Source organism: Mandrillus leucophaeus, unplaced genomic scaffold (assembly GCF_000951045.1).
Source record: "Mandrillus leucophaeus isolate KB7577 unplaced genomic scaffold, Mleu.le_1.0 Scaffold786, whole genome shotgun sequence".
Classification (NCBI taxonomy): Eukaryota; Metazoa; Chordata; class Mammalia; order Primates; family Cercopithecidae; genus Mandrillus; species Mandrillus leucophaeus.
The window spans coordinates 307,393-332,365 of NW_012108541.1; the positions used below are offsets into that span (position 1 = coordinate 307,393).

Below are 24,973 nucleotides of genomic sequence, written 5' to 3' on the forward strand. Positions count from 1 at the left end.
TAAGGTCTCAGGGTAAACTCCCACATATCCTTACTAATTGATACGTAGCAATACTTTTCCCATTTGGCATATGCTCCCTCTTTTGACTCTTTGTTCTCAAATCCATTGTTCCATAGTCTATCTGTTCTGAATAGATATTTGTTCTCTACTGCTGTAGATACATAATTAGTAAAAGCAGACACAATTCTCAACATTGAGAGTTACACGGAGTGAATTTTCCAGCATTATCATTAAAGAAATTCTATACTAGAAGGCTCAAAGACTCCAAATGAATTATTTTTCTTTAACAGAAACCTCTCTAACAGTTTGAATACACCTCAGTTCAAAGGCATATCTTCCTGAATGTCTGTTTTTGATTGAGAAAATTTACTTAAATGTAATTTTCCAAAACATTAGAAGACACACTCCTCCATATGAATAAGTTCACTTGTTAAAAACCTATTCAAAACGTTTTATGAAGAGTTACATTTCATGTAAAAATAGCAGTGAAGAAACAATTTTCCTAACTTAAGACATATAACATGGTTAACAAAATACAGTCAAAGAAAAATAAATCTGAAAAAGTAAATAGGGATACTTTGCATATGTTATGTTTAAACTTGTTCCTTGTGTGAAATCTTCCCCCACTGTGTGTTCTTTCATTTTTTCAACTAGTTTAAAATTTTTTTAAGTGAGGTAAGTTGAAATTTTGTTCTAGAATAGTCTTTTAAAATATCAACCAATTCACAGAATGTTCACTCAGCTTATCTCTATAGTTATACCATACCAACAGACTGGTATACATTCAGTAAGGACAGGTATAAAGAATGGTTACATTTCCTTTTAGATGCGATAAAATATTACACAGAGAACATAACTCCACAGACATTCCAAAGAGAAAAATTAAGTTTAGCATTTTTCTGACCAGAAACTAAATACAGAATAAGCAGATTTTTTGGACCTACTTTTGTGTATATAATCCTTATTAAAAATAAAAGGATATCATAAAATTAAAATATCAGTAAGCATCTGCTTTTCTTTGTATGTTTCTTAGGTTAAGCTTATAAAATCAGGTATGATTTTTACTGAAGGGAATTAGTAGCCATCTCCCTAACAATGCCATCTTTTCCTCACATGAGAAAAAATGCAAAATTATGTCTAATTTGTGTTTGCCAATGAATCTTTTCACTTATAATTACAACACAGCTAGAGAAGCAAGAGAAGGAAAAGAAGTGAAGTGTGTTTAAAAGTTATTCTTTCTTACCAATATGTTGCTGTAGAATCCAAGCGTTTGAGGCACGAGCAGAGAGCATCCTTTCAACAGCTGGCGGAAGTGTCTTCCAATTAGTAAACTCCAAAGTGAAGGTAAGGGTGTCAATGCTGACTGAGTCGATCCTATGTTAGCAAGATGTTAATATATTAGAAACAAAACATGCCAAGGGTTCGTACTAGAAACAAACACCATATACATATTCTTACAAAATCTCAATGAGGAGGGCAGACAGAAAATCAGGGCATGTTCAGTATTTATGTAACTACAGGCAAAATCAGTGGATATGAAGAATCAGCTACAGGTTCCTATTAACTGAACTGACTTTCTATGTAGCTGTCTACGAGATGACAAAAGGAACCTCACAGAGAGTAGGAACTTCCCTTCTCATGGGTGACAGAACCAACGACATCAGTGGATCTGCCATTATTTCCTCCCATTTGGACTATCTTGCCAAATGTAAATTGACCATCCTTAGAGACATATAATTTAATAATCCTAAAAGGATAAAGCCCAAATACCCCAAGTTATCCCTGAGTGTACAAGTGTACAAGTATGGCTTCTTTCTGCCCAACTCCCAGGCATGCACAGCTGTTCTCCTCTAAGAACCTTCCCCCATTATAAATTCAGCCCTAAGTGATGTAACAGAATAAGACTTGTCTTTAAGGACTGAAAGAAAGGGTTCCAAATAGGCTTTCCTCTGTTCTCTCAAAATAATGTCAGATTCCCTACCAACCCACTCAAAAGAGGCTAACCCAAAATTTATAAGTACTTGAAGCCTAATGGAAAGAGCACTGGCTTAAGAAAAGTCTTGCTGTTTAATATTGCTTCTGCTACTTATAAACAGGTTGCCTGAATTCTTTAAGCTCTAGCTCCTGCTCTTTAAAATGAGAATAATACATAATCTGCCCATTACAGGGAACTATATGTGAAAATAATATGAGATAACAAAGTAAACATACTTTTAAAACTATAAAGTATTATATGAAAAACTGGTATTACCAGAAATGATTTGAAAACTTCAGTATTATATTTTTAGAAGCTTTAAAATTCAGTCAAGCCCTTAAAAGAACTCTAAATCCTAACAAGATTACTTATCCTGTATTCAATTAGACACTCCCCTACCATCACAATGGCTGGAGAAAAAAAAGTCACTAGGGCTTCTGGTAATTACTACCAAAACAGAAATTCTTCTCACGGTCACCTCTTTGGAAATAGTACTGAGCAACAACTAAAGAAGGAAAGGAAATATAAGGAAAGAAAAGCTGAATAATAATCTAAGCTTATCATCTCAAAGACACTTCTGGTAATTTGGAGTCAAAATATCTTTGAAATGATGGACTAAAGATTATGAAAATTATTTCCCAAATTCTTAATTCTCCCACATGCAAACATCTAAGGAAGAACTTAAAGTGTAGCACAGATGTCTTGGGAAAACATTTTATTTCTCAGGAGACATCAGTGAAATCACAACTTATCAGGAAATACTGAGGATAAATGAAATGATAAAATATATTCAAAGACTAACAATTTCCTTGACTTCTTAAGGGTCCCAAACCAAAGGTTACTTTGTTCTGGTTCTTTATTTCTTTTTTTAATGATTTCATTTTTCTGCCTTAATGCGCTTTAGGTCTTACTGTGACCAAACACAAAGTCATTTTTATGCAGTTATCTGAACATATACAAGACAAGTAAATCTGTTTGCACAGCTTTAGTTAATATGATGGTGAGTTTATTTTACCAACACTGATAATGCCACAAAAATGTATTGTTACTTTACTACAGTGACCATTACATTGTATAGAGCAGTTGTACAATCACAAACGAGTGACATTTAATCAACTAAATACACAAACGACATTTATGTTCTATTCTCCCATTACATGGGGGTGGGGTGCGCAGGTAAAGGAAGACTTAGTCTTGCATTTAAATATTGTGACAGGCAATTATTCAGCCAGATGCTTAAGACAAGCAATACCCAGAAAATATGTTTATAATTTACGTGACAAAGATAAGCAACAGATCTGCATGTGATTTAAATAACAATCAAAATCCCCTTTAACAATATATTGGAATTTTTATAGAATGTTTCTTGTAATAGTTCTTTGAATGTAAATTTGATCAAAGAAAGCAAAACATTTATCATATGCAGTGTAAACATTGGTTTACCCATTCAATAAAATATCAGTGAACAAAAATTTGAACATGTTAAGCATTTTCATTGCTAAAGTGAAATTTTCCACTGTATTTTTTCTAATTAATACAAAGTAACCAAAGTTACTTACTCTTCAGGAGTAAAAAACATGTAATTGGCATTCTCCATTCAGAATACTGAAAGTTTTACAACTTACTTCAAAATAGTTTCTAGTTTACTAGTTCTTAACTCTTCTATTTCACATATCCGATATATACAGCACATACCCAACGGCTTATTGTCACAAAAATTCTCAACTGTTCACAAGTGGGGGAAAATGGGGGAGCTGTATCAGAACTGGGGAAAGGGAGGATACATTTACAAAGCCTTCTAAGAGAATAAAGCTAAATAAATCCTTCTCCCTACAAGTAGTTCATTTAGTTGGCTGGGGAGGAAAGGATAACAGGCAATGTTTGATTTTTTTCCCCTGCTTAGGTTTTTCCTAATTTAGGAGCAGAAAGAAGCATGAAAAATTGGTACAGATCCCTCAGGTTAGGCAAGGGATTAAGGATTACTAAAATTGAGTAACAGAACTCATCCTCCACATCCGAAGAGTCAACCAATGGTAGATTGAGAATACTAACAACAATAATAAAAAATAACAATACAACAATAAAAAATAACAAAAATTTAAAAATACAGTACAACAACTATTTACATAGCATTTATATGGCATTAGGTATTATAAGTAATCTAGAGATGACAAAGTAGAAGGGAGGAAGTGCATAGACTAGACACAAATACTATGCCATTTTACATAAGGGACTTGAGCATCCATGTGTCAGAGGTGTATGAACCAGAGCAACTCCATCTTGAATAGGGGCTAGGTAAAATAAGGCTGAGACCTACTGGGCTACATGCCCAGGAAATTAAGGCATTCTTAGTCACAGGATGAGACAGGAGGCCCGCACAAGATACAGGTCACAAAGACCTTGCTGATGAAACAGCACTTGTCAAGAAGCTGGCCAAACCCCATCAAAACAAAGATGGTGATGAAAGTTATCTCTGGTCATCCTCATTGTTCATTATATGCTAATTATAATGCATTAGCATGCTAGGAGACACTCCCACCGGCCCCATGACAGTTTACCAATGCCACGGAAACTTTAGGAAGTTACTCTAGATAGTCTAAAAATGGGGAGAACCCACAGTCCTGGGACTTGCCCACCCCTTTCTTGGAAAACTCATTCATGAATCATTCACCCCTTGTTTAGCATGTAACCAAGAAGTAACAGTAAGTATAAGCAGCTCAGCAGCCCATGCTGCTGCTCTGCCTATGGAATAGCCATTCTTTTGTTCCCTTACTTTGTTAATAAACGTGCTTTCATTTAACTCTATGGACTTGCCCCAAATTCTTTCTCGTACGAGATCCGAGAACCCTCTCTTGGGGTCTAGATCGGGACCCCTTTCCAGTAACACATGGATTTTGGTATCTCATGGGGGTGAGACTCAAGGCATAATTCACCTTAAATTTCTGCCAGCTGTGAGCCTGTGAAATCAAACAAGTTATATACTTCCAAAATTCAATGGTGGGACAGGCGTAAGACAAACATTCCCATTCCAAAAGGGAGACATATCCAAGAAGCAAAGAATAATAGGACCCAAATAAGTCCAGAATTCAAGAGGATTACCTTGAAACTCCAAGATAATCTTCCATGACTCCATGTCAAGCTTCCTGGATAAACTGGGATGGGAGTTGAGCCTCCACTACCTCAGGAAGCTCCACCCCTATGACTTTGCTGGGCTCAGTCCCACCCCTATGGCTTTGCCCAGACTTTAGCTCTCCCAAGATGGCACTGCATGCTGGTAGCTCTACAGTCCTGAGGTCTCGATGGCAGCCCTGCTCCCATGGGTCCTCTAGGCATTGCCGTGGTAGAAACTGTGGCAGCTCTAACCCTACATTTCCACTGGGCATTGCTCTAGAGAGGCTCTCTGCAGTGGCTCCTCCCCTGGGACAGGTCTCTGCCTGAGCCCCTAGACTGTTTTCAACAACCTCTGGAATCTAGGTGGAAGAATCCATGCCCCCACAGCTCTTGCATTCTACATGCCTGCAGAATTAGTACCACCCCACAAACCCTCCTGAAAACCATTCTGACCTCCTAGAGCCCTGGGCCTATGATGGGAGGCGCAGCCTCAAAGATCTCTGGAATGCCTTCAAGGTTTTTTTCTAATTGTCTTGATGGTACTTTCTATTTGTACAAATCTGCTCAGCAAAGGGTTGCTAGTCACAACCTTGGGTTCCTCTCCTGAACATTCTCTTTCATTCTTTTCCACACAGCCAGGCTGAGAATTTTCTAAATTTTTCTACTCTTCTTCCCTTTTAATTATAGGCTCTGTCCCAAGTCATTCCTTTGCCCTCACATCTCACTATAAGTGGCCAAAAGTAGCCATGCAGCAGCCTGAATGCTTTGCTACTTAGTTATTTCTCCTACCAGATATCCTAGTTCATCACTCTTAAATTTAGCCTTCCATAAAGTCCTTAGGCATAGATAGAGTTCATCCCAGTTCTTCACTAATTCATAACAAGGATGGCGTTTACTCCAGTTTCCAATAGGGTATTGCTCATTTTCATCTGAGACCTTGTCAAAATGGCCTTTGCTATCCATATTTCTATGAACATTTTGGTCACAACTACTTAAATAATCTCTAAGAAAGGTCAGACTCTCCTAGTCTTCTCATCTTTGAGCACTCACCAGAGTCACCCTTAACACTCCATTTATGGAAATACAGGCTTTTTCTAGACTGTTCTTCCAAACTTTATCAGCCTCTACCCATTATCTAGTTCAAAAGCCACTTCCACATTCTTAGGTAATCGTTATTAGCAACAGCCCCACTTCTCAGTACCACATTTCTGTCTTAGTCCATTCTCTGTTGCTATTACTCAATACCTGAGACTGGGTAATTTATAAAGAAAATACATTTATTTCTTACAGTTCTAGAGACTGGGAAGTCCAAGGTCAAGGGGCACACCTGATGAGGGCCTTCTTGCTGTGTCATAACATGGCAGAGGTCATCACTCGGTGAGACAGCAAAAGCATGCCAGCTCAGGTCTCTCTTCTTCTTATAAAGCCACCCACCAGTCCCATCACTGGGGCACCATCTTGATGATCTTATCTAATCCTAATTACCTCCCAAAGATCTCACCTCCAAATATCATCAACAAATGAATTTGAGGATTGTTTCCAACACCTGAAATTTGAGAACACATTCAAACCACAACAGTAGGTATCAGACAGCTTATATGTTTTGGTTAAAAGAAAGAAATAAATTAGAAACCAGAAAGGAGCATGAAGGCTGAAAGTACTGGGCAAGTCATATTGAGTCAGAGTTAAGAGCTTGGGTAGAAGAACACAAGGAGTGTGGCTAAGAAGAAAATGAGTGCCTTAGGGACAGACACCACATGGGGTGAGAATTGAAACACAAAAGTGAAGACTTCTAGATATTTTACTGAAATTCTATAAAATAACATGTCCTCTATTTTCCATTTTATTTTCTCATTCGACTTGAATTATCAGCCCAAGAGAGTCCTCTCGCTACTACAATTACCTGTCTTAGGACTCCAACAATTTTTGCAAAGGCTGGAGGCTAATAGTCTTCTTCTTGCCCCCCCAAAAATACTGACTGGGCATTTGTATAATCTGTCACTGAGGACTGCCCTTCTGAGAAACTACCTGAAGTAAACAAGTCATATTCTCAGATACTTCAGAAATCAGTATTTATTAAGGGTGACATATTTCAAATAGACAGGATGCTGTAGGGCAGGAGTATTCAGTCTGGTTGGCTGAGGGATAGACAACAGAAATCTTCAAAGCAGCTCCAAGCATTCTTTCTTCTGTCACAGGCATTTTAAGAGGAGCATGAGGAATGGCCAGAAGTTGAAGAAATATCTTTCTTAGAAGAGTTCACTGGCATCTATCCCCTCATACCTCCTTCCAGTCACCTCTTATCTTTTCCCAGGACTCTGAGCTTAAACTCAATCTCACTATTAGCAGCCACCAACTCCTTCACCCCAATTCAGCCATCGCAGTCAAAACACAGACACACCTTTCTCCAAACACTGCGATCTCAAGAAACTGAAGGAAATTAAAGGTAGTATATTCACTCAAAAAGGGTAAGCCCCACTATGGTAGAATTTCTTACCAAGAATTACACAGTAGAACCTGTGGGTCAAATCCAGCAACCAGAAGATGTGGTAACCATTCCTTATATTTTGCTTGTGCTTTAACTGCATGATTTACAAATTCATATATATGGTTCCATGGTCCCAATGAGCAACCTTTCCTCAAAAAGTAGCGAAATATCGAAAACTTCTCGTACTTCAGGCAGTATGCCAAATGAAGTTCATTTATCCGGGCTCCATATTTCAAAAGAATGTTCACAATTCCAAAGAACTCACAGCTCCACCATAAAAAATAAAAACAAAAAAAGAACAAGTTAGACTTTGACATACTTCTTACAAATTGCTTTTTTGTTGTTGCTGTTGTTTGTTTGTTTTTTTGAGACGGAGTCCTGCTCTGTCGCCCAGGCTGGAGTGCAGTGGCCTGATCTCGGCTCACTGCAAGTTCCGCCTCCCGGGTTCACGCCATTCTCCTGCCTCAGCCTCCTGAGTAGTTGGGACTACAGGCGCCCGCCACCACGCTCAGTTAATTTTTTGTATTTTTTAATAGAGACGGGTTTCACCGTGTTAGCGAGGATGGTCTTGATCTCCTGACCTCTTGATCTGCCTACCTCAGCCTCCCAAAGTGCTGGGATTACAGGCACGAGCCACCGCGCCCAGCCACAAATTGTTAATAGTATTTACAGCTGCAGAATAAGTATGGCAGATGAGATAGTGGATGGTTTTTACACATCTAGTGGATTGAGATTAGAGAATGTGGTGGGGCTTTTGCTTTTTACACCGTCCTTCATGGTTTTTAATTTTCAACTGTGAACAGGTATTATAATTTAAAACATTCATCTTAATATGTCATTTTAAAAATTATCATTGACAAATAGAAAACTCAAATTGTGACATTTTGTACAATTAAGTATCTTTACTACAAAATGCTTTGCTTAACAAAATCAATAAACAATGTGATCAGTCCTTAAAACTAAATGATTCATTCTAGGAATCTCTAAGATATCATTTTGTTCAGCAATAACCTTAGCCAATTTCCCTCCCACTGTTAAATTTATTTATTTTTCTAGAGACAGGGTCTTGCTCTGTGGCCCAGGCTGGTATGCAGTGGCACAATCAAGGCTCACTGTAACTGAACTCTTGGGCTCCAGTGATCCGCCCACTTCAGCCTCCTGACTAGGTGGGACTACAGGTACATGCCACTATGCCTGGCTAATTTTAAAATTTTTTTGTAGAGACAGACTCTCACTATGTTGCCCAGGCTGGTCTCGAACGCCTGGCCTCAAGCAATCCTCCTGCTTTGGTCTCCCAAAAGGTATGATACCGTGACTGGCCTTACATTTATAATGGTATTTTAAAAAATTTAAAAACCTTTTAATGAACAAAAATTTAATTTATGATACTACATCTTAAAATTAATTAAGTTCTATTATTATCTCCATCGCAGATGCAAAAACTGAAGCTGAGTCACAAAGCTAGTAATTGGCAGAACTGGGATAAAAATACCAAACTAAAATCTAACAGTGAATATGACATTGCAAATTGCTGCAATATCTCTTCTCTACTATGAAAACTGAACACTTCATGATACAGTCAAATTGAAGACTATTTTAAAGCCAGACCTATGTTTTCCAAAGTAGGTTACACGGAACTTTAGTTCCTGAAAATGATCCATATGAAAAATACTCTCCAGTGAAAAAAATTGAGAAATCTTACACAGTATACAGTGAGTCTGAGAAAGAAAGATAGGATGAGTGTGTTTTTAAACAGTATGTTAGTTACATTTCCAATTATATGCTCTATGTTTTTATTCAACCTCCAGATACCTTTCAGAAGTAGTACCTTTAAAATTAAAGCAATGGGTCCAATCATTAATCTGAAAAAAGCAAACAAAAGTATAAAATGCCCTAAACTCTGTAAACACAAGAACAATTGTATATATACTTAAATATAAGTTCTATCCTTTGTTTCTGGACTTTTCAAATCTTTGTAGATCCATTCCTCTTTTAGGAATTCACAAAGCACACTTCAATAAGAAAAATTCTCAAAAGCCTTCCACAAAAGAAACATATTCAATATTATTGAATCCTGTACTTCCCAAACTTATTTAACAATACAACCCCTTTGATCCCATATGATATCTATTAACAATCTACAGAATTAGTATTCTACCAAAACACACTTTAGAAAATTGCTCTAAACCTCTTCCAATTATTCACATTGCCTTGTATTAGAAGGGCAAGAGCAAATCCCAAAAGCCTTATAAAACGGCAGAGTGCTACAATATAGACCCTTTTCCCAGAAAACTACCATTTATTTGAAGAATAAAATAAACACAAAATAAACTGGAGAAGCAAAGAGTTTTGTCAGCATGCCCTGAGCTTCTGGGAAAGTTATTAAAGAAGGTCTCAAATACACGTGCACACTACAAAAACACAAGCAACTTCAACTTCAGGGTTCTATATGACCTTGATTATTACATGTCACTAAGTACACAGTAAATCCTTGAGCACGGATAACCTCTCGTTAAAATATAAATTAGTATGTATTTCTCTTAACACTTCAACAAATTCTCTCCATAGCCCTAATATCAAATTGAGAAAACTCTTCAAGTACCCGAGATTTAAACAAAAGTCTCTCTTGTTTAACATAAATCTCAAGAGTTAATTGTGACATAGAGAGACCGTATATTATATAAAAAGTGAACAACATCAGATACTGAGAGGAGAGATTTAAAAATTAAGATCCAATTAGTCTAGACCTTATTTTGGGGGTTTGTACATTTTCTACCACTCTGCTCCTTGAAGTTCAAAACTGTGCAAAAAAACAGTGCTCACATATAAAAGAACAGTAAGAGAAAATCCAACAAGAAAAAAAAATTTCTTTTAAACAAATAAAAATGGGCAAATATCTTCAGCATTTTATGCTCAATTAGCAAACAAAATATCCAACCAATTTATCAGATGAATTATAACAGGCCAAATAGTGAGTTTTACTGAATGGCTTTTGACCATTAGCTGAAAACAACATGAAGACATTCAGTTTTGTCAGATGTGCCCACACGACATGGGGGCTAGAATGAACACAGTGAATTCTGTGAAACTAATATAATAACAATGATTAGTATCAATTAGAAAAACAGATAAAATCAGGTGAGCTAAGCCACAATTTACTTCTATGGCCATATATAAAAGGCATTCATATTTGCTCAGTCCTAAAACTTCTCAACTTCCCTCTCCCCTCCCCATTCCATTTGGAGGAAGCTTTTTCTTATATTTCCTCATTCGAGATGGATTACTCAATTACTCTTGAAAGACTGGCTTCATATCAATATACCTGCTAACTTTTTAGCTCCAAAGGACAAAAACTGCTTTTGTTGCAGGATCTGTACAGTAGTGGAGGAGACACCTTTCCATTATCCCTGGGAGTGGTGAAAGGAGGTAAGGGTCACCCTCACAAAGAATACTTACCAAAAATGTTTCAGAACACTGATACTGAACTTAAAAGTTGAATTAGCTGAAAAAATAATAAGGAAGAGAAAACTTAAAACCTGGGGCACTTTAGGAGGCCAAGGCAGGAGGATCACTTGACCTCATAAGTTTGAGGCTGCAGTGAGCAATGACTGCACCACTGTACTCCAGCCCGGGCAACAGAGTGAAACTCTATCTCAAAACCACAACAATAATAATGAAAACCCAAAGCTGTTACCTATGAATTTCATCACCTTTTGGTATTAGTTGTACTATTTATAAAAGTAGATAAAAGTTTATTAGAATACAACAGGTCAATAGTGCAAGAAAGACCACAAATACTAAATTAATAGATTTCAGAGAAATACTAGGAAACACACAAATGAGAAAAGGAAAGTCTTTTAGCCATTAACACCTGAAGTCAGATAGGTGTTAATTACAACAATCATACCAAATTAACACTATCATAACACATTGTGGCTATAAAAATAAAAATTTTAAATTTACACCATTAAACTTATCTGTTACCAAATCCCTAAAAATTAGAATATCAAATAATTAATTTTGGAAAATTACGTCTTCTAAGTTACGAGGTACCAGTATTGTGACCAAATTTGAACTCTTATTAATAACTGGTAAAAGTGATACAGGAAATTCATGTATGTCGCATTAAGAAAAGAAAGAAGGTCTGGGCGTGGTGGCTCACACCTGTAATTCCACACTTTAAAAAGCCAAGGCAGACAGATCACTTGAGGCCAGGAGTTTGAGACCAGCCTGACCAACATGGCGAAACCCTATCTTTATTAAAAATACAAAAATTAGCCAGGTGTGGTGGCATACACCTGTAATTCCAGCTACTCAGGAGGCTGAGGCATGAGAAACGCCTGAACTCAGAAGGCAGAGGTTGCAGTGAGCCAAGATCACGCCACTGCACTCCAGCCTGGGCCACAGAGCAAGAGACTCTGTCTCAAAAAAAAAAAGGAAAAAACAACATATGACAGCTATTTTAAAATTAAGATTATATTCAATTGTCCTTGCTTTATAATTGGTGACTCTAATTAATTTAATTAATTTTAGTCATGTGATTGTGGGCAATCCAAATTTTAAAATGCTTACTTATTGAAAGAAATAACCAAAAACATATTTTTCAGCTTCAATTTTTTTCCCTCAGACACTGGTTATATGACCCTCTTGACATACTAAAGCAAAACCTACTGGGAAAATGATCATTTTCTTGCCTAATTGGCAAAGGTTCAAACAGAAACTCAAAATAAATGAGTTTCCCATTACACATACAGGAACTGTATAAGCAACCAGCCAGACATTAGATAATAAAAATGTAGTATTTAGTTTTAGAAATAATGAAAAGTTTTCCTTCACTTTTTAAGTAACTGGTCTAAAAAAACAAAGATTCTGCATTTTATCAAGATGATTCTCTGTGCTTCATGTTGTCCTTATTCTATTTGATTACTTATGAAAACTCTCTAATAAAGAACTAAGGTTTTTCTACAACTATATAACTTTCTGCATTTGCCTTCTGAAGCCATTTAATTATCACTCTAGTTGAGATAAGTGACTATTATTTCACATTGACCTGTGATCCTACTTTGGTAAATTCTGAACCTTGATATTTTTGACAAAATTCCCACAACCAAATTCTAAGTCTCTTTGTCCTTAAAGTTTGCTATGTTCTATTTTATAGAATAAGGTGTGGCCCAGTTCTAAAATGAAAAATAAAAGACAGACTAAGAGAATACACACTCCTAAAACAGATATTTTGATGTTTTGACTTTATTTTTTAAAGGCTAAAAATACAGCATTTTCCAATGACTACTCACTGAAAATCGACCAAATAATATATTGGTTCAATTACAAGTCTCACATGAAAGAAAATACTTCATATGCCCTTTCAATAGCCATACACAAAAAAATTGTAATTATGCCTACATGGCCACTTCAAGGAGCAAAATTACTAAGAGATGCAAAAACAAAAACAAAGTTTGTTAACTCATGTCTGTGACCAAGGACTACTGTACACCATACTGCTTCCCCTTTACTTTTGTTTTTCTTTTTCTTCTTTGATCCGGGGAGAGACTAGGTCTCCTTTACATTTGGTTTATAGCAGTTTGATTTTTCTGATCATGCCTTTCTGTGAGTTTATCCTGTTTGGGTTTAACAGGCTTCTTAAATCTGTAAATTATATCTTTATCCAATAATAGGAAGTTTTTAGCAATTATTAATTTACATATTTTTTCTGTGCCCAATCGCCTCTGCTTCTGGATTTTAATGACATGAATGTTAGACCTGTTGATATTGAACCTTCGTTCCCAGAGGCTCTTGTTTTTCTCTTCAATCTTTTTTCTTTTCCGTACTTCTGTGTGGATAATTTCTTTAATTTTTTTTTAACTTTTAAATTTGTTAAACATTTGTAAATATTTTAAATTGCAAAAGCTAGTTGGCCAGAGAGGGACAGTTTGAAAATATGAGTGGATGTTCCAAACAGGCAATACCCTAGAATGAGAGAACAAGACAGACACCTGTGCAAGGTGATCTGTATGTATATGGACATTGAGACCAAAGACCCTCTCACCCAAAAAACTAGGGTTTTTTAAAGATAATAATTATAAATTACAAAGCATTTCACAACTGTTAGTTCATTTGATCCTCAAAATAATTTTCTAAAGCAAGCTTAAGTGTTATTACTATCCATATTTTAAAGATAATGGAATGAGATTTAGCAGAATGAAGTGAAATACCTGAAGTCACACAGCCACTATACATCTGTGACTCATCCAAGCCCAAGAATCATGCTCCATCCTTCTCTCTCTACAAGGCACTGAAGAAGACTAAGATATAATAAATATGCTAATCTAATATAATTATTGATTCATTAACTCACAAATATATTTTGAATGTCTAATAGGAGTCAGATCCAGGGCAAATCCCTGCTCTCAAGGAGCTTACAGTCTAATGAAGAAGCAGATATGTAAACAGACAGACGAAATATTATGTCTTTAAAAAGGAGTCAAAAGGCAGCTTCTTTTGTGTTTTTGTTTTGTTTTGTTTTTTGAGACGGAGTCTTGCTCTGTTGCCCAGGCTGGAGTGCGGTGGCGCAATCTCGGCTCACTGCAAGCTCCACCTCCCGGGTTCATGCCGTTCTCCTGGCTCAGCCTCCTGAGTAGCTGGGACTACAGGAGCGTGCCTCCATGCCCGACTAACTTTTTGCATTTTTAGTAGAGACAGGGTTTCAGCATGTTAGCCAGAATGGTCTCGATCTCTTGATCTCGTGGTTCGCCCGCCTCGTCCTCCCAAAGTGCTGGGATTACATGCATGAGTCACCGCACTCGGCCAAAAGGCAGTTTCTTAATAGGATGTCTTCCCCCAGCATTCTCAGCCCTGATTCTTATGCCCAATACTAGTTATTAAGAAAAATATACTTCTAGTGTGAAGAAAAGCAATTCATCCATTCTCACAATCTGGTAAACATACCCAACCTCTTTTGCTCAGGTGCTGAGCTAACCAAACAACCTTCCATATTGTCTTTGGGAACACTGGGTTGTCCATTCCGGAAAGAGGAAATAAATACTATAAGTAACCTGTTGCTGTTTACCCTGCCCAGGTCTTCTTTTGCTGTGAATAAATAATTGTTCTGGTCTAAAAAGTAGCTGTGGGAGAGTTACTATGAGTCAATTCTCTATACCACCGCCATGCAGCGGAACTTTGTGTGATGATGTACTATTCGGTAGGGTAGCTAGCCACACATGATTCTGGAGCACTTGAAGGGTGGCTAGGGAAACTGAAGAAGTAATTTATAATGCTACTTAATTTTAATTAATTTAAATAGCCACATGTGGCTGGTGGCTACCAATCTGGGCAGCACAGCTCTACACTCTTGCTACTCACAGTGTGGTCTGTGGATCAGCAGCATTGGCACCACCTTGTTAGCTTATTAGAAATGCAGAATATGGCCTGGGCACGGTGGCACACGCCTGTAATCCCAGCACTTCTGGGAGGCCGAAGCCGGCAGATCACTTGAGGTCAAGAGTTCAAGACCATCCTAGCTAACATGGTGAAACCCCCATCTGTACTAAAAACACAAAAACAAAATTAGCCAGACGTGATGGTGGGCACCTGTAGTCCCAGCTACTCGGGAGGCTGAGGTGGAAGAATGGTGTGAACCCAGGAGGCAGAGCTTGCAGTGAGCCAAGATCGCATCACTGCAGTCCAACCTGGGTGACAGAGCAAGACTTCGTCTCAAAAAAAAAAAAAAAAAAAAAGAAAGAAAGAAAGAAATGCAGAGTATGCTGGGCACAGTGGCTCACGCCTGTAATCCCAACACTTTTGAGAGGCTGAGGGGGGCAGATCACTTGAGCTTAGGAGTGGAGACCAGCCTGGCCAACATGGTGAAACCCCATCTCTACTAAAAATACAAAAATTAGCCAGGTATGGTGGCACATACCTGTAATCCCAGCTATTCAGGAGGCTGACTCATGAGAAATGCGTAAACCCGGGAGGTGGTGGTTGCAGTGAGTCGAGATGGTGTCACTGTACTCCAGCCTGGGTGATAGAGTGAGACTCTTGTCTCAAAAAAAAAAAAAAAGGAAGAAAGAAAAGAAAAAGAAAGAAATGCAGAACATCAGGTCCCACCCTAGATCTACTGAAGTGGTTTGGATCTGTGACCCCACCCAAATCTCATGATGAATTGTAATCCCCAGGGTTGAAGGTGGGGCTTGGTGGGAGGTGACTGGATCATGGGGATGGGTTTCTCATATATGGTTTAGCACCATCCCTCTCAGTAGTGTCCTCACAGTAGTGAGTTCTTGTGAGATCTGGTTGTTTAAAAGTATGTGGCACCTCCCACACTCACTCTCTTGCTCCTGCCGTGTAAGAAGTGGCCTGCTCTCACTTCACCTTCTGCCATGATTATGTTTCCTGAGGTGTCTCCAAAAGCTGAGCAGACACCAACATCATGGTTCCTGTATAACCTGTGGAACTGTGAGCCAATTAAACCTTTTTCTTTATAAATTACCCAGTCTCAGGTATATTTCTTTATAGCAATGCAAGAACGAACTATACAGAAAATTGGGACTGAGGAGTAGGGCACTGCTATAAAGACACCTAAAAATGTGGAAACAACTTGGGAACTGGGTAGTGGGCAGAGGGTGGAAGAGTTTGGAGGGCTCAGAAGAACACAGAAAGATGAGCGAAAGTTTGGAACTCCCTGGAGACTGGTTAAATGACTGTCACCAAAGTGGTGATAGTGAATAATAGTAAAGGCTGGGCTGACAAGGTCTCAGATGGAAAAGCAGAGCTTACTGGGAACTAGAGCAAAGGTCACTTTTGTTATGCCTTAGCAAAGAACCTGGATGCATTGTGCCCCTGCTCTGGAGATCTGTAGAACTTTGAACTTGAGAGTGATGATTTAGGGTATCTGGTGGAAGAAACTTCGAAGCAGTAAAGTGTTCAAGAGGTAGCCTGTCTGCTTGTAAGAACCTATGCTCATATGCATCAGCAAAGAAATAACCTAATGTTGGAACTTACATTTAAAGGAGAAGCAGAGTATACAAGTTTGGAAAAGTTGCAGCCTGGCAAATGGTAGAAAAGAAAAGCCTATTTTCAGGGAAGGAATTCAAGCAGACTTCGGAAATCTGCGTTAAGTAAAAAGGAGCCAAGTGCTAATAGCAAAAACCACCAAGGGGTGGTGGAAGGCCTCAAAGGCATTTCAGAGATCTTCCCAGCAGCCTCACCCATCACAGGCCCAGAGGCCTAGGAGGACTGAATTGTTTCATGGGCCAGGCCCAGTGCCCCACTGCTCCACGGCCTTGGGACACTAGCCCCTGCATCCTAGCTGCTCCTGCCATGGCTCAAAGGGGCCCAGGTACAGCTCAGGCCACTGCTTCAGAGGGTGCAAGTCATAATGGTGGCTTCTTCATGGTCATGGTGTTAAGCCTGTGGGTGCAGAGTGTAAGAGCAGAGGCTTGGGAGACTCTGCCTAGGTTTCACAGGATGTCTGAAAAAGCCTAGATGCCCAGCATAAAGGGCCTTCTTTCTTTGTAATGGTCTTGCCTCTACCCCATAAACATACTAGAAAGAGGGGAGAAGGAGAGAGCCTGAAACACTGAAATTTAAAGAAAGTTAGTATAAGATGTTTGGATGAAGGCTGGAGGTGGGAAGAGCATGTGTTTCTCAGGGATATTTGAAAAGAATAAAATGATGGCATTCATTTCCTTGATCACTACTGAGTATGAATGATGGGTCTAGGGGAGTTCATTGTACCAATCTCTCTACTTTTATGTATGTTTAAAAATTTCAAAATAAGGCCGGGCGCGGTGGCTCAAGCCTGTAATCCCAGCACTTTGGGAGGCCGAGACGGGCGGATCACGAGGTCAGGAGATCGAGACCATCCTGACTAACATGGTGAAACCCCGTCTCTACTAAAAAAAATACAAAAAATCTAGCCAGGCGAGGTGGCGGGCGCCTATAGTCCCAGCTACTCGGGAGGCTGAGGCAGGAGAATGGCGTAAACCTGGGAGGCGGAGCTTGCAGTGAGCTGAGATCCGGCCACTGCACTCCAGCTCTCAAAAAAAAAAAAATTTTTCAAAATAAAAAAATAGCAATTTCAGAGATAATGTGTGAGACAGCTAGCCTCCAAGATTGCTCCCAATGATCCTCTCCTCCTCATATTTGTGCTTTTGTACAGTCTTTCCATATTGAATCAGGGCTTGTGTATGTGATCTGTGGAGGTGACAGCCATAATTTCAATGAACCAGGTCACTATGACTTCTGTCTTGTTCTCTCTTAGATCTCTTCCTCTGAGGGAATCTGCTACCATGCCATAAGGATATTCCAGCCGTCCTGTGGAGAGGCTTTTACAGAGAGAAACCGAGGTTTCCTGCCAACACCCAGCCATATGAGTGATCCATGTCAGTAAGCCTCTGTGGAAGTTGATCCTCTGGCTCCTGTCAAGTTTGCTAATGACTGTAGCTTCAACTAATATTTAATGCAACTATAAGAGAAACGTCCAAGCCAGAACTGCCCACCAAGCTATTCTTGAATCTCTAACCAACAGAAACTCCAGAAGCTGCATGGTTGTGCCAGGCCAGCCTGCACACTCCAGCTGCCAGACAGCATGTCTTATCCTGTGTTAATAATTTCTACTGGTTTACTTTTAAGTTAATTTACTCTTTCCTGTATCTTTCATTCTGCTATGGAGTACATGTAGTAAATTTTTTTATTTCAGATTATTGTATTTTTTAGTTTTTTTATAGTTTCTAATTCTCAGCTGAGAATTTCTACCTTTTCATTTTTTCCAGTATGTTAGCCTCATGAAGCACTGCTGTAAGAGCTGCTTTCAAGTATCTGACATTTCTAACATCTGTACCATCTCAGCACTGGCTTCTATTAATTGCTTTTTCAAACCATGAGATTTAGTCATGTTTTATCAGTTCTTCATATGCCAAATAATTTTAGGATGCCTCCTGGACATTGTGAATTAACATTTACATGCTATATAAATTCTGAGTCCTGGGTCTCGTTATAATCCTTTGAAGAACACTAGTTTTTTCGTTTGTTTATTTCAGCAAGCATATAACCTAGTTAGGTTCAAACTGCAATTTCTGTTTCACCTTACACAGTGGTTCTAATGTCAGTTCAGCTCTCAAAAGCCTCTGCTTTCCTGCTTTAAGCCTGGACCCATGAATGTGCCACTCAGGGTCTAGCCTGAGACTTTGATGATAGTTCAAATCTTACTTTCAACATTTTGGGTTGGCTGGGTGCTGTGGCTCATGCCTGCAATCCCAGCACTTTGAGAGGCTTAAGGCAGGCAGATCACTTGAGCTCGGAGTTTAAGACCAGCCTAGGCAACATGGCAAACCCTGTCTCTACAAAAAAAACAAAACAACAACAAAAAAAATCCAGGCACGGTGGCGCACAACTGTCGTCCTAGCTACTCAAGAGGCTGAGGCAGGATATTTACCTGAGTCCAGGAAAGTTAAGGCTGCAGTGAGTCATGATCATGTCACCGCACTCTGTTCTGGGCAACAGAATGAGATCCTGTCTCAAAAACAAAACAAAATAAAAAACAATTTGGGTCTGTCTTGTGCATTTAAAGCTTGGGTAAGTTGGGAATATGCAAATTCATATGCCGAATTAGGGTATCCACTTCTCCAAGCTCTGTCTTCTCCAAGACTCCCCTACCATTCTCTGGCCCATAGGGTTCCATTTACCTGATTCCTCTGACCAGAAAAACAGGCTTTCTATCGTGTCTATGTTTCAGCTTTCTCAGTAAGTTTAATAGGATCTGTTTAGTGCTCTCTATATTAAACAATTGGACAATTAATGTTACTGACTGATTTTAGCTGCTGGTGCCACTGGTGCTACTCAGTTCCAGTTCAGGGTTGGCCCTCAGGGCAATAAAGGAAAAGAAAAAGGAGGCCAGGCACAGTGGCTCAGGCCAGCACTTTGGGAGGCCAAGGCGGGCAGATCACTTGAGGTCAGAAGTTTAAGACCAGCCTGGCCAACATGGTGAAACCCCATCTCTTTTAAAATACAAAAAGTAGCTGAGCATGGTGGCACTTGCCTATAATCCCAGGTACTTGGGTGGCTGAGACAGGATAATCACTTGAACCCGGGAGATGGAGGTTGCAGTGAGCCCAGATCGCACCACTGTACTCCAGTCTGGGCAACACAGCGAGACTGTCTCAAAAAAAAAAGAGGAAAAGGAAACTGGAAAATTCATTTTCATGTGGATCTCTTCATCAAAGTACCACTCTCTTTCATAATCTATCTGCTTTTGTCCCTTTGAGAGTCCTCAGGTAGTTTTGTTTTGAATTTTGACCACAGTTTTTTGTAGTCATTAGTGAGAGAGAAAGAAACAGGCTGTAGTGGAATTACTCCACGTAGGCTACAGAGCATGTTAAGAACTTAGCATCACTGAAGTTGACACAGAAAAAAATTCTACAGAGTAACTGAGACATAAAAAGCAAACCAAACTGTGGAGTTCCTTAAAAATACAACTTTGGAGTACTTGTGAAAGGAAAAGAAAAAAATCATTTATATTACTACTCAAGAATGAGATAATAGTTCATATTTGCAGTTATCCCAGACACAGCAGAAAAAAAATAGGAACCTTCCCTTCTATGAGTCTATAAAAAATACAAAAAAATACATTAAAAACGCTTCTTTGCCAAAGATAGCAGAAGATAGTGAAGCAAATGCCACTAAATACTATTTTCCCCATTAGGTTTTAAATTCTCAAAGGATAGTGTCTATGTTTCAGCTTCCTCAGTAAGTTTAACAGGATCTATTTAGTGCTCTCTATATAACAAAATGGTCAATTAGTGTTATTGACTGATTTTGTAGAAATCTAAGGAGAAAAAAGGGTCTGCCCCCCTAAAATTTCAGCTAATCTTGGAAAATCTAAAAACCTATTTAAGATCTTTCCCACCTAATTTCATTTATCTGAACCTATAGATGGCATGAAACATACTGCACAGCTCCCAAGGAGTATCATTAATTTTAAGGTGTTTCAGGGTTAACAGGGGTACTACATTATATGGCTTAATTCAAACTACACTTATAAGGTAACGAGGCATGAGCTTAGCTGCTGTGATCGTAAGAACCAAACACATTGTTCATCCAAAAGATAAGATGAAGGCCAAAAAAGACCATCATCGTACTGAATACACACACACACGTACACATGCACATGCACACGTGCGCGCAATCCAAAATTGTTATATTCTGGTCTAATAAGAAATGTTCAGCTCTGTAATGGTGTTAAGATTTGGGATAGAGAAGGGCAAATAAAAGTCATCAGTGCAATCTCACTGAAGGTCAACTAAAGTAATTACAGCTCTTCTCTTTAAAAAGACAAAACTTAATGGGGCACACAAGAAAATCCTATGAGATAATGAAAGTTATGCATAAAGTGGGTCCCAGATACTCAGATTAACCAAAACCCAAATATTCAAACTAAAATGTATAAGTTTAAGAGGCCAGGTGGGGTGGCTCACACCTATAATCCCATCACTTTGGGAGGCTGGAGGCAGACAGATCACTTGAGGCCAGGAGTTTGAGACCAGCCTGGTGAAACCCTGTCTCTACTAAAATGTATAAGCTTAAACTTCAAACAAATATAGTGAACTACTAATTTTACATGGCAAATGTTAAGAGACAGTAAAGGCTGAAAAGCTTAGTAAGTAATTTCTTGATAACTACTTAAATTAAATAGAGATCCATAATAGTGAATTGAAGAAGGCCAGTACAATTTGAGGTATGCCTGCAACCTCTTCTGTGTCATTAAACACAATAGCATCTATCTTCACAACTTATTCCATTACTAGATGATCAGATATTACTCAATATGGCTTTTCTTACACATGGCTTTATTCTCAGTGTTTTAAAACCGTAAGAGTGTTATAGACAAAGTTACTGGCCAGACACTAACAAGGCAGCTGTAATTCTTCACTTACTCTATTTCACAGAATTATGACAGTTTAGAAAAATAATTAATTTGGGGGCTTTTAAAAACTTAACTATTCAGACTCACATCAAAAAATAATATACAGCCAGGCATGGTAGCTCGCACCTGTACTCCTAGCATTTTGGGAGGCCAAGGCAAGTGAACTGCTTGAGACCAGGAGTTCAAGACCAGTCTGGGCAACATGGAGAAACTTCATCTCTACTAAAAATAAAAACATTCGCTGGGAGTGTTGGTGTACGCCTGTAGACCCAGCTACTCTGGAGGCTGAGGTAGAAGGATCACTTGAGCCTGGGATGTGGAGGATGCAGTGAGTCAAGATGGTGCCACTGCACTCCAGCCTGGGCCACAGAGTGAGACCCTGTCTCAAAAAAAAATTTTTTTTAATGCTACGCATCAAATACATTAGAAACACAATAATTTCTATAAAACTAAAGTTTTATTTTTAGGCTCATATCTTATAAATTTGAAATGGTAAATGACCTGAAACAGTCACTGCCTTACTTGATAAAGTCCCATTTTTAATTCTGGAATTGTTTTGAAGACCAAAAATATCAGTGAATTTCTGTATCTACTTAAATTGTATTTCCTAAAATTGCTGCACTAAAAATGTAATCCAGATCCAAAGAAGGAAGGAAAACAATCTGATATTATCACCTCATTTGTGCTACAGCTTGACTGAAGGATCCGTTTTTTCCTATTTGTGTTCCAAGCTAGCAATTTAGCACTAACAGAGATACTAAGTTTCACTGTGAAAGAAAGTCACTTCAAAACATATCTCCATACAGCAAAAAAGAATAAAAATAAAAACATAGCAAATATACATACTCCTTTTGGAAAGCCATGCACACAGGAGAACTGAATCCAAAGACAAGGCACGCCTGGGCGTCTGGGCTGTAGCCATTCCGGAGTAATATTTCTAGGCAATCTTCATGTCCCCCAAACACTGCTGAGTAAACAGGGCTTACTTTGTTTAGCTCAGTGTCACAGGCCCGGTTAGTAAGTGGTATTAATAAGTCCAAGATTCTATAAAAACACAAATTCAGGAGAATTTAGTGTTTTTATAAGTGCATAAGTGTAGGCAACATTTCTACAGCACAATTTTTTCAGAATTACCAACTGATTCATTTAAAGAAATATTTCTGTCTAGGGTGTACCTTCTACCAACAACGTTAAACTATTACATGTTATATATTTACTCTAAAATGTTACACTTATTATCACTTAATATAAAGGTCTTTAAATACATGTGAAACAAAATTAACGTCCCTATATGTAAACAGAAAAGGTGCTCTTTTAATTTTATTACCTTACTGGCACCACCTTATTCTCCAAAATTCAAATGTTATGTTAGATATTTTAGGGTCTAATAAATTATTCAAAACATCATTCTTCTAAGTATAAACTAGCATCAAGAAAATGCACTATTTTCCTTCTTAAAGTACCAATTAGTTTTTCTTGTCCAATTAGTAAAAATTGGTAAAGATGATAATTGACATGAAATTAAGACTAATATTTTCATGGGGAAGAAATTATAATTTCTGCTAAAATATTCTATTATCTGGAAAAAAAGGCCAGGCGCGGTGGCTCACACCTGTAATCCCAGCACTTTGGGAGGCCGAGGCGGGCGGATCACGAGGTCAGGAGATCGAGACCATGGTGAAACCCCGTCTCTACTAAAAACACAAAAAATTAGCCGGGCGCGGTGGCGGGCGCCTGTAGTCCCAGCTACTCAGGAGGCTGAGGCAGGAGAACGGCATGAACCTGGGAGGCGCAGCTTGCAGTGAGCCGAGATTGCGCCACTGCACTCTAGCCTGGGCAACAGAGCGAGACTCCGTCTCAAAAAAAAAAAAAAAAAAAGGAAAGGAAAAAAAGTGAGCTTATTAAATTATGGAGGCAGACTTATAAAGAAGCTGGTTCCTAGGAAGAGAAAGTTCTCAGAAAATAATTAAAACAAAAGTTCTTAGGTTATTTGTAAACTTACCTCTGGCAGTCAACTGGAAAGAAAAAAGGACTATTCCACCCTTCTAAAATTAAAAATAAAACTGTATAACAAAGCCAGGAAATTCCCTCTTTCTAGGAAAAGACTAGACAGGGCTACTCTGAAGTATTTTTATAACAGTAAATTTCTCTTTGTAACTTTTCCTCATGTAATGTATGTCTAAGATAACATTTAAGTAGAACTTAATTCACAAAAGGGGCTACCTTTGAAGTAGGCTATAAAGAAAATCATCAGTGACAATGAGAATTCTCAAAATTGAGAACAAATGCCCAAGAGACTTTTGGTATCATTTAAAGCTCAGAGTATAATATCTAACACTTATGTTTAAATAAATGATCAAGAATTGGGGAAAATATCAAATTTTTAAATCTAAGCATTTTGTTAAAATAGTCTAATGTCTCTTAAATTTAATGTGTTTAATTTTTTTAAATAGGCTGGAAAAATTATACTCTCCCACAAGACATAAACGTGCCTACAAATATTAATGAAATAGTAAGGTATTGTGTCATCTAGTGGCACAATGACCAAATTCCAGAATCTGTTTTCCTACTACGTAAACAAACTAAATTAAGTAATGAATATTTTACTATTACTTTTTAAATCAGATAATACTAACAACAGCTATAAAAAGTATTATTGTAGAATTATGGCTGTAAAGATTCTAAACATATATTTCTAAAAATTATTGACTATCAGTTTAAGATAGACAGCCATATTCTCACAGGATATAGCTTCTAAGATTCCTGGAACCCCCATTTACTCTCTCTCTAATTTGAAGTTAGATCAAGAAAAGTTCAGTCAAAGGGTTTAAGACAGGGAGGACTACTTAGCATACACTTCAACAGGCATCACAAAATCAAAAGCTTTCCGGGGTCAAAGAGGTAACACAGATGGCCTCATCAGATTGATGCCTAAAAAGATGCCTGGGATAAAACTAGGGAGGAGGAGGTGGTGGATACAGCCATTACTAGAGAAATCAATGGGAAGAGTCAATACCCTGAGAAAGTCCCTGAGCCTACTCAGTCTCTAGCAACTCTGCCTCACAATATCAAAGTCCAGGACTAGTAGGAGCAAAAGACAGCACGAGGGACAGATTAGGGGTAGATGTATTCACCCAGCAGATTGGTAAGGAACAGAATTTTGCTTAGAGGTGAAGGGTCTAGCCCAGATTTATTCCTTATTAGCTTTTGATTAAGAGACGACGCTTATTTTCTGTTTTAACACTTACTTTGTATGGCCCATTTGTGCAGCTGCATGAATAGGTAACTGCCAATTGTCCTCATTACAGTAAAGATCAGGATCTGCCCCACTGGAGAGCAAAAGCTCCACACATTTTGTGTGTCCCTCTTGAGCAGCAATGAACAAGGGAGTAGCTTTGTCCAAGGCTTGACAATTGACATTTGCACCTAATACAAAATAAACCATTTAACAGATAATCCTCATATTAAAAAAAAAAAAAAA

General features: G+C 38.3%; 1 protein-coding gene across 4 annotated transcripts in view; it reads right to left on the bottom strand.

The window, feature by feature from the left end:
- ASB3 (ankyrin repeat and SOCS box containing 3) overlaps positions 1 to 24,973 on the bottom strand; it is a 139,804-nt gene that overhangs the window by 23,541 nt on the left and 91,290 nt on the right. For all 4 annotated transcript variants that reach the window (XM_011967080.1, XM_011967082.1, XM_011967081.1 and 1 more), the window contains 4 exons: positions 24,741 to 24,918; positions 22,339 to 22,536; positions 7,584 to 7,841; positions 1,244 to 1,374 (listed from right to left, as the gene is read on the bottom strand). In XM_011967080.1, coding sequence (XP_011822470.1) covers positions 1,244 to 1,374; positions 7,584 to 7,841; positions 22,339 to 22,536; positions 24,741 to 24,918 — 765 coding nt within the window. The remainder of the gene's footprint in view (positions 1 to 1,243; positions 1,375 to 7,583; positions 7,842 to 22,338; positions 22,537 to 24,740; positions 24,919 to 24,973) is intronic.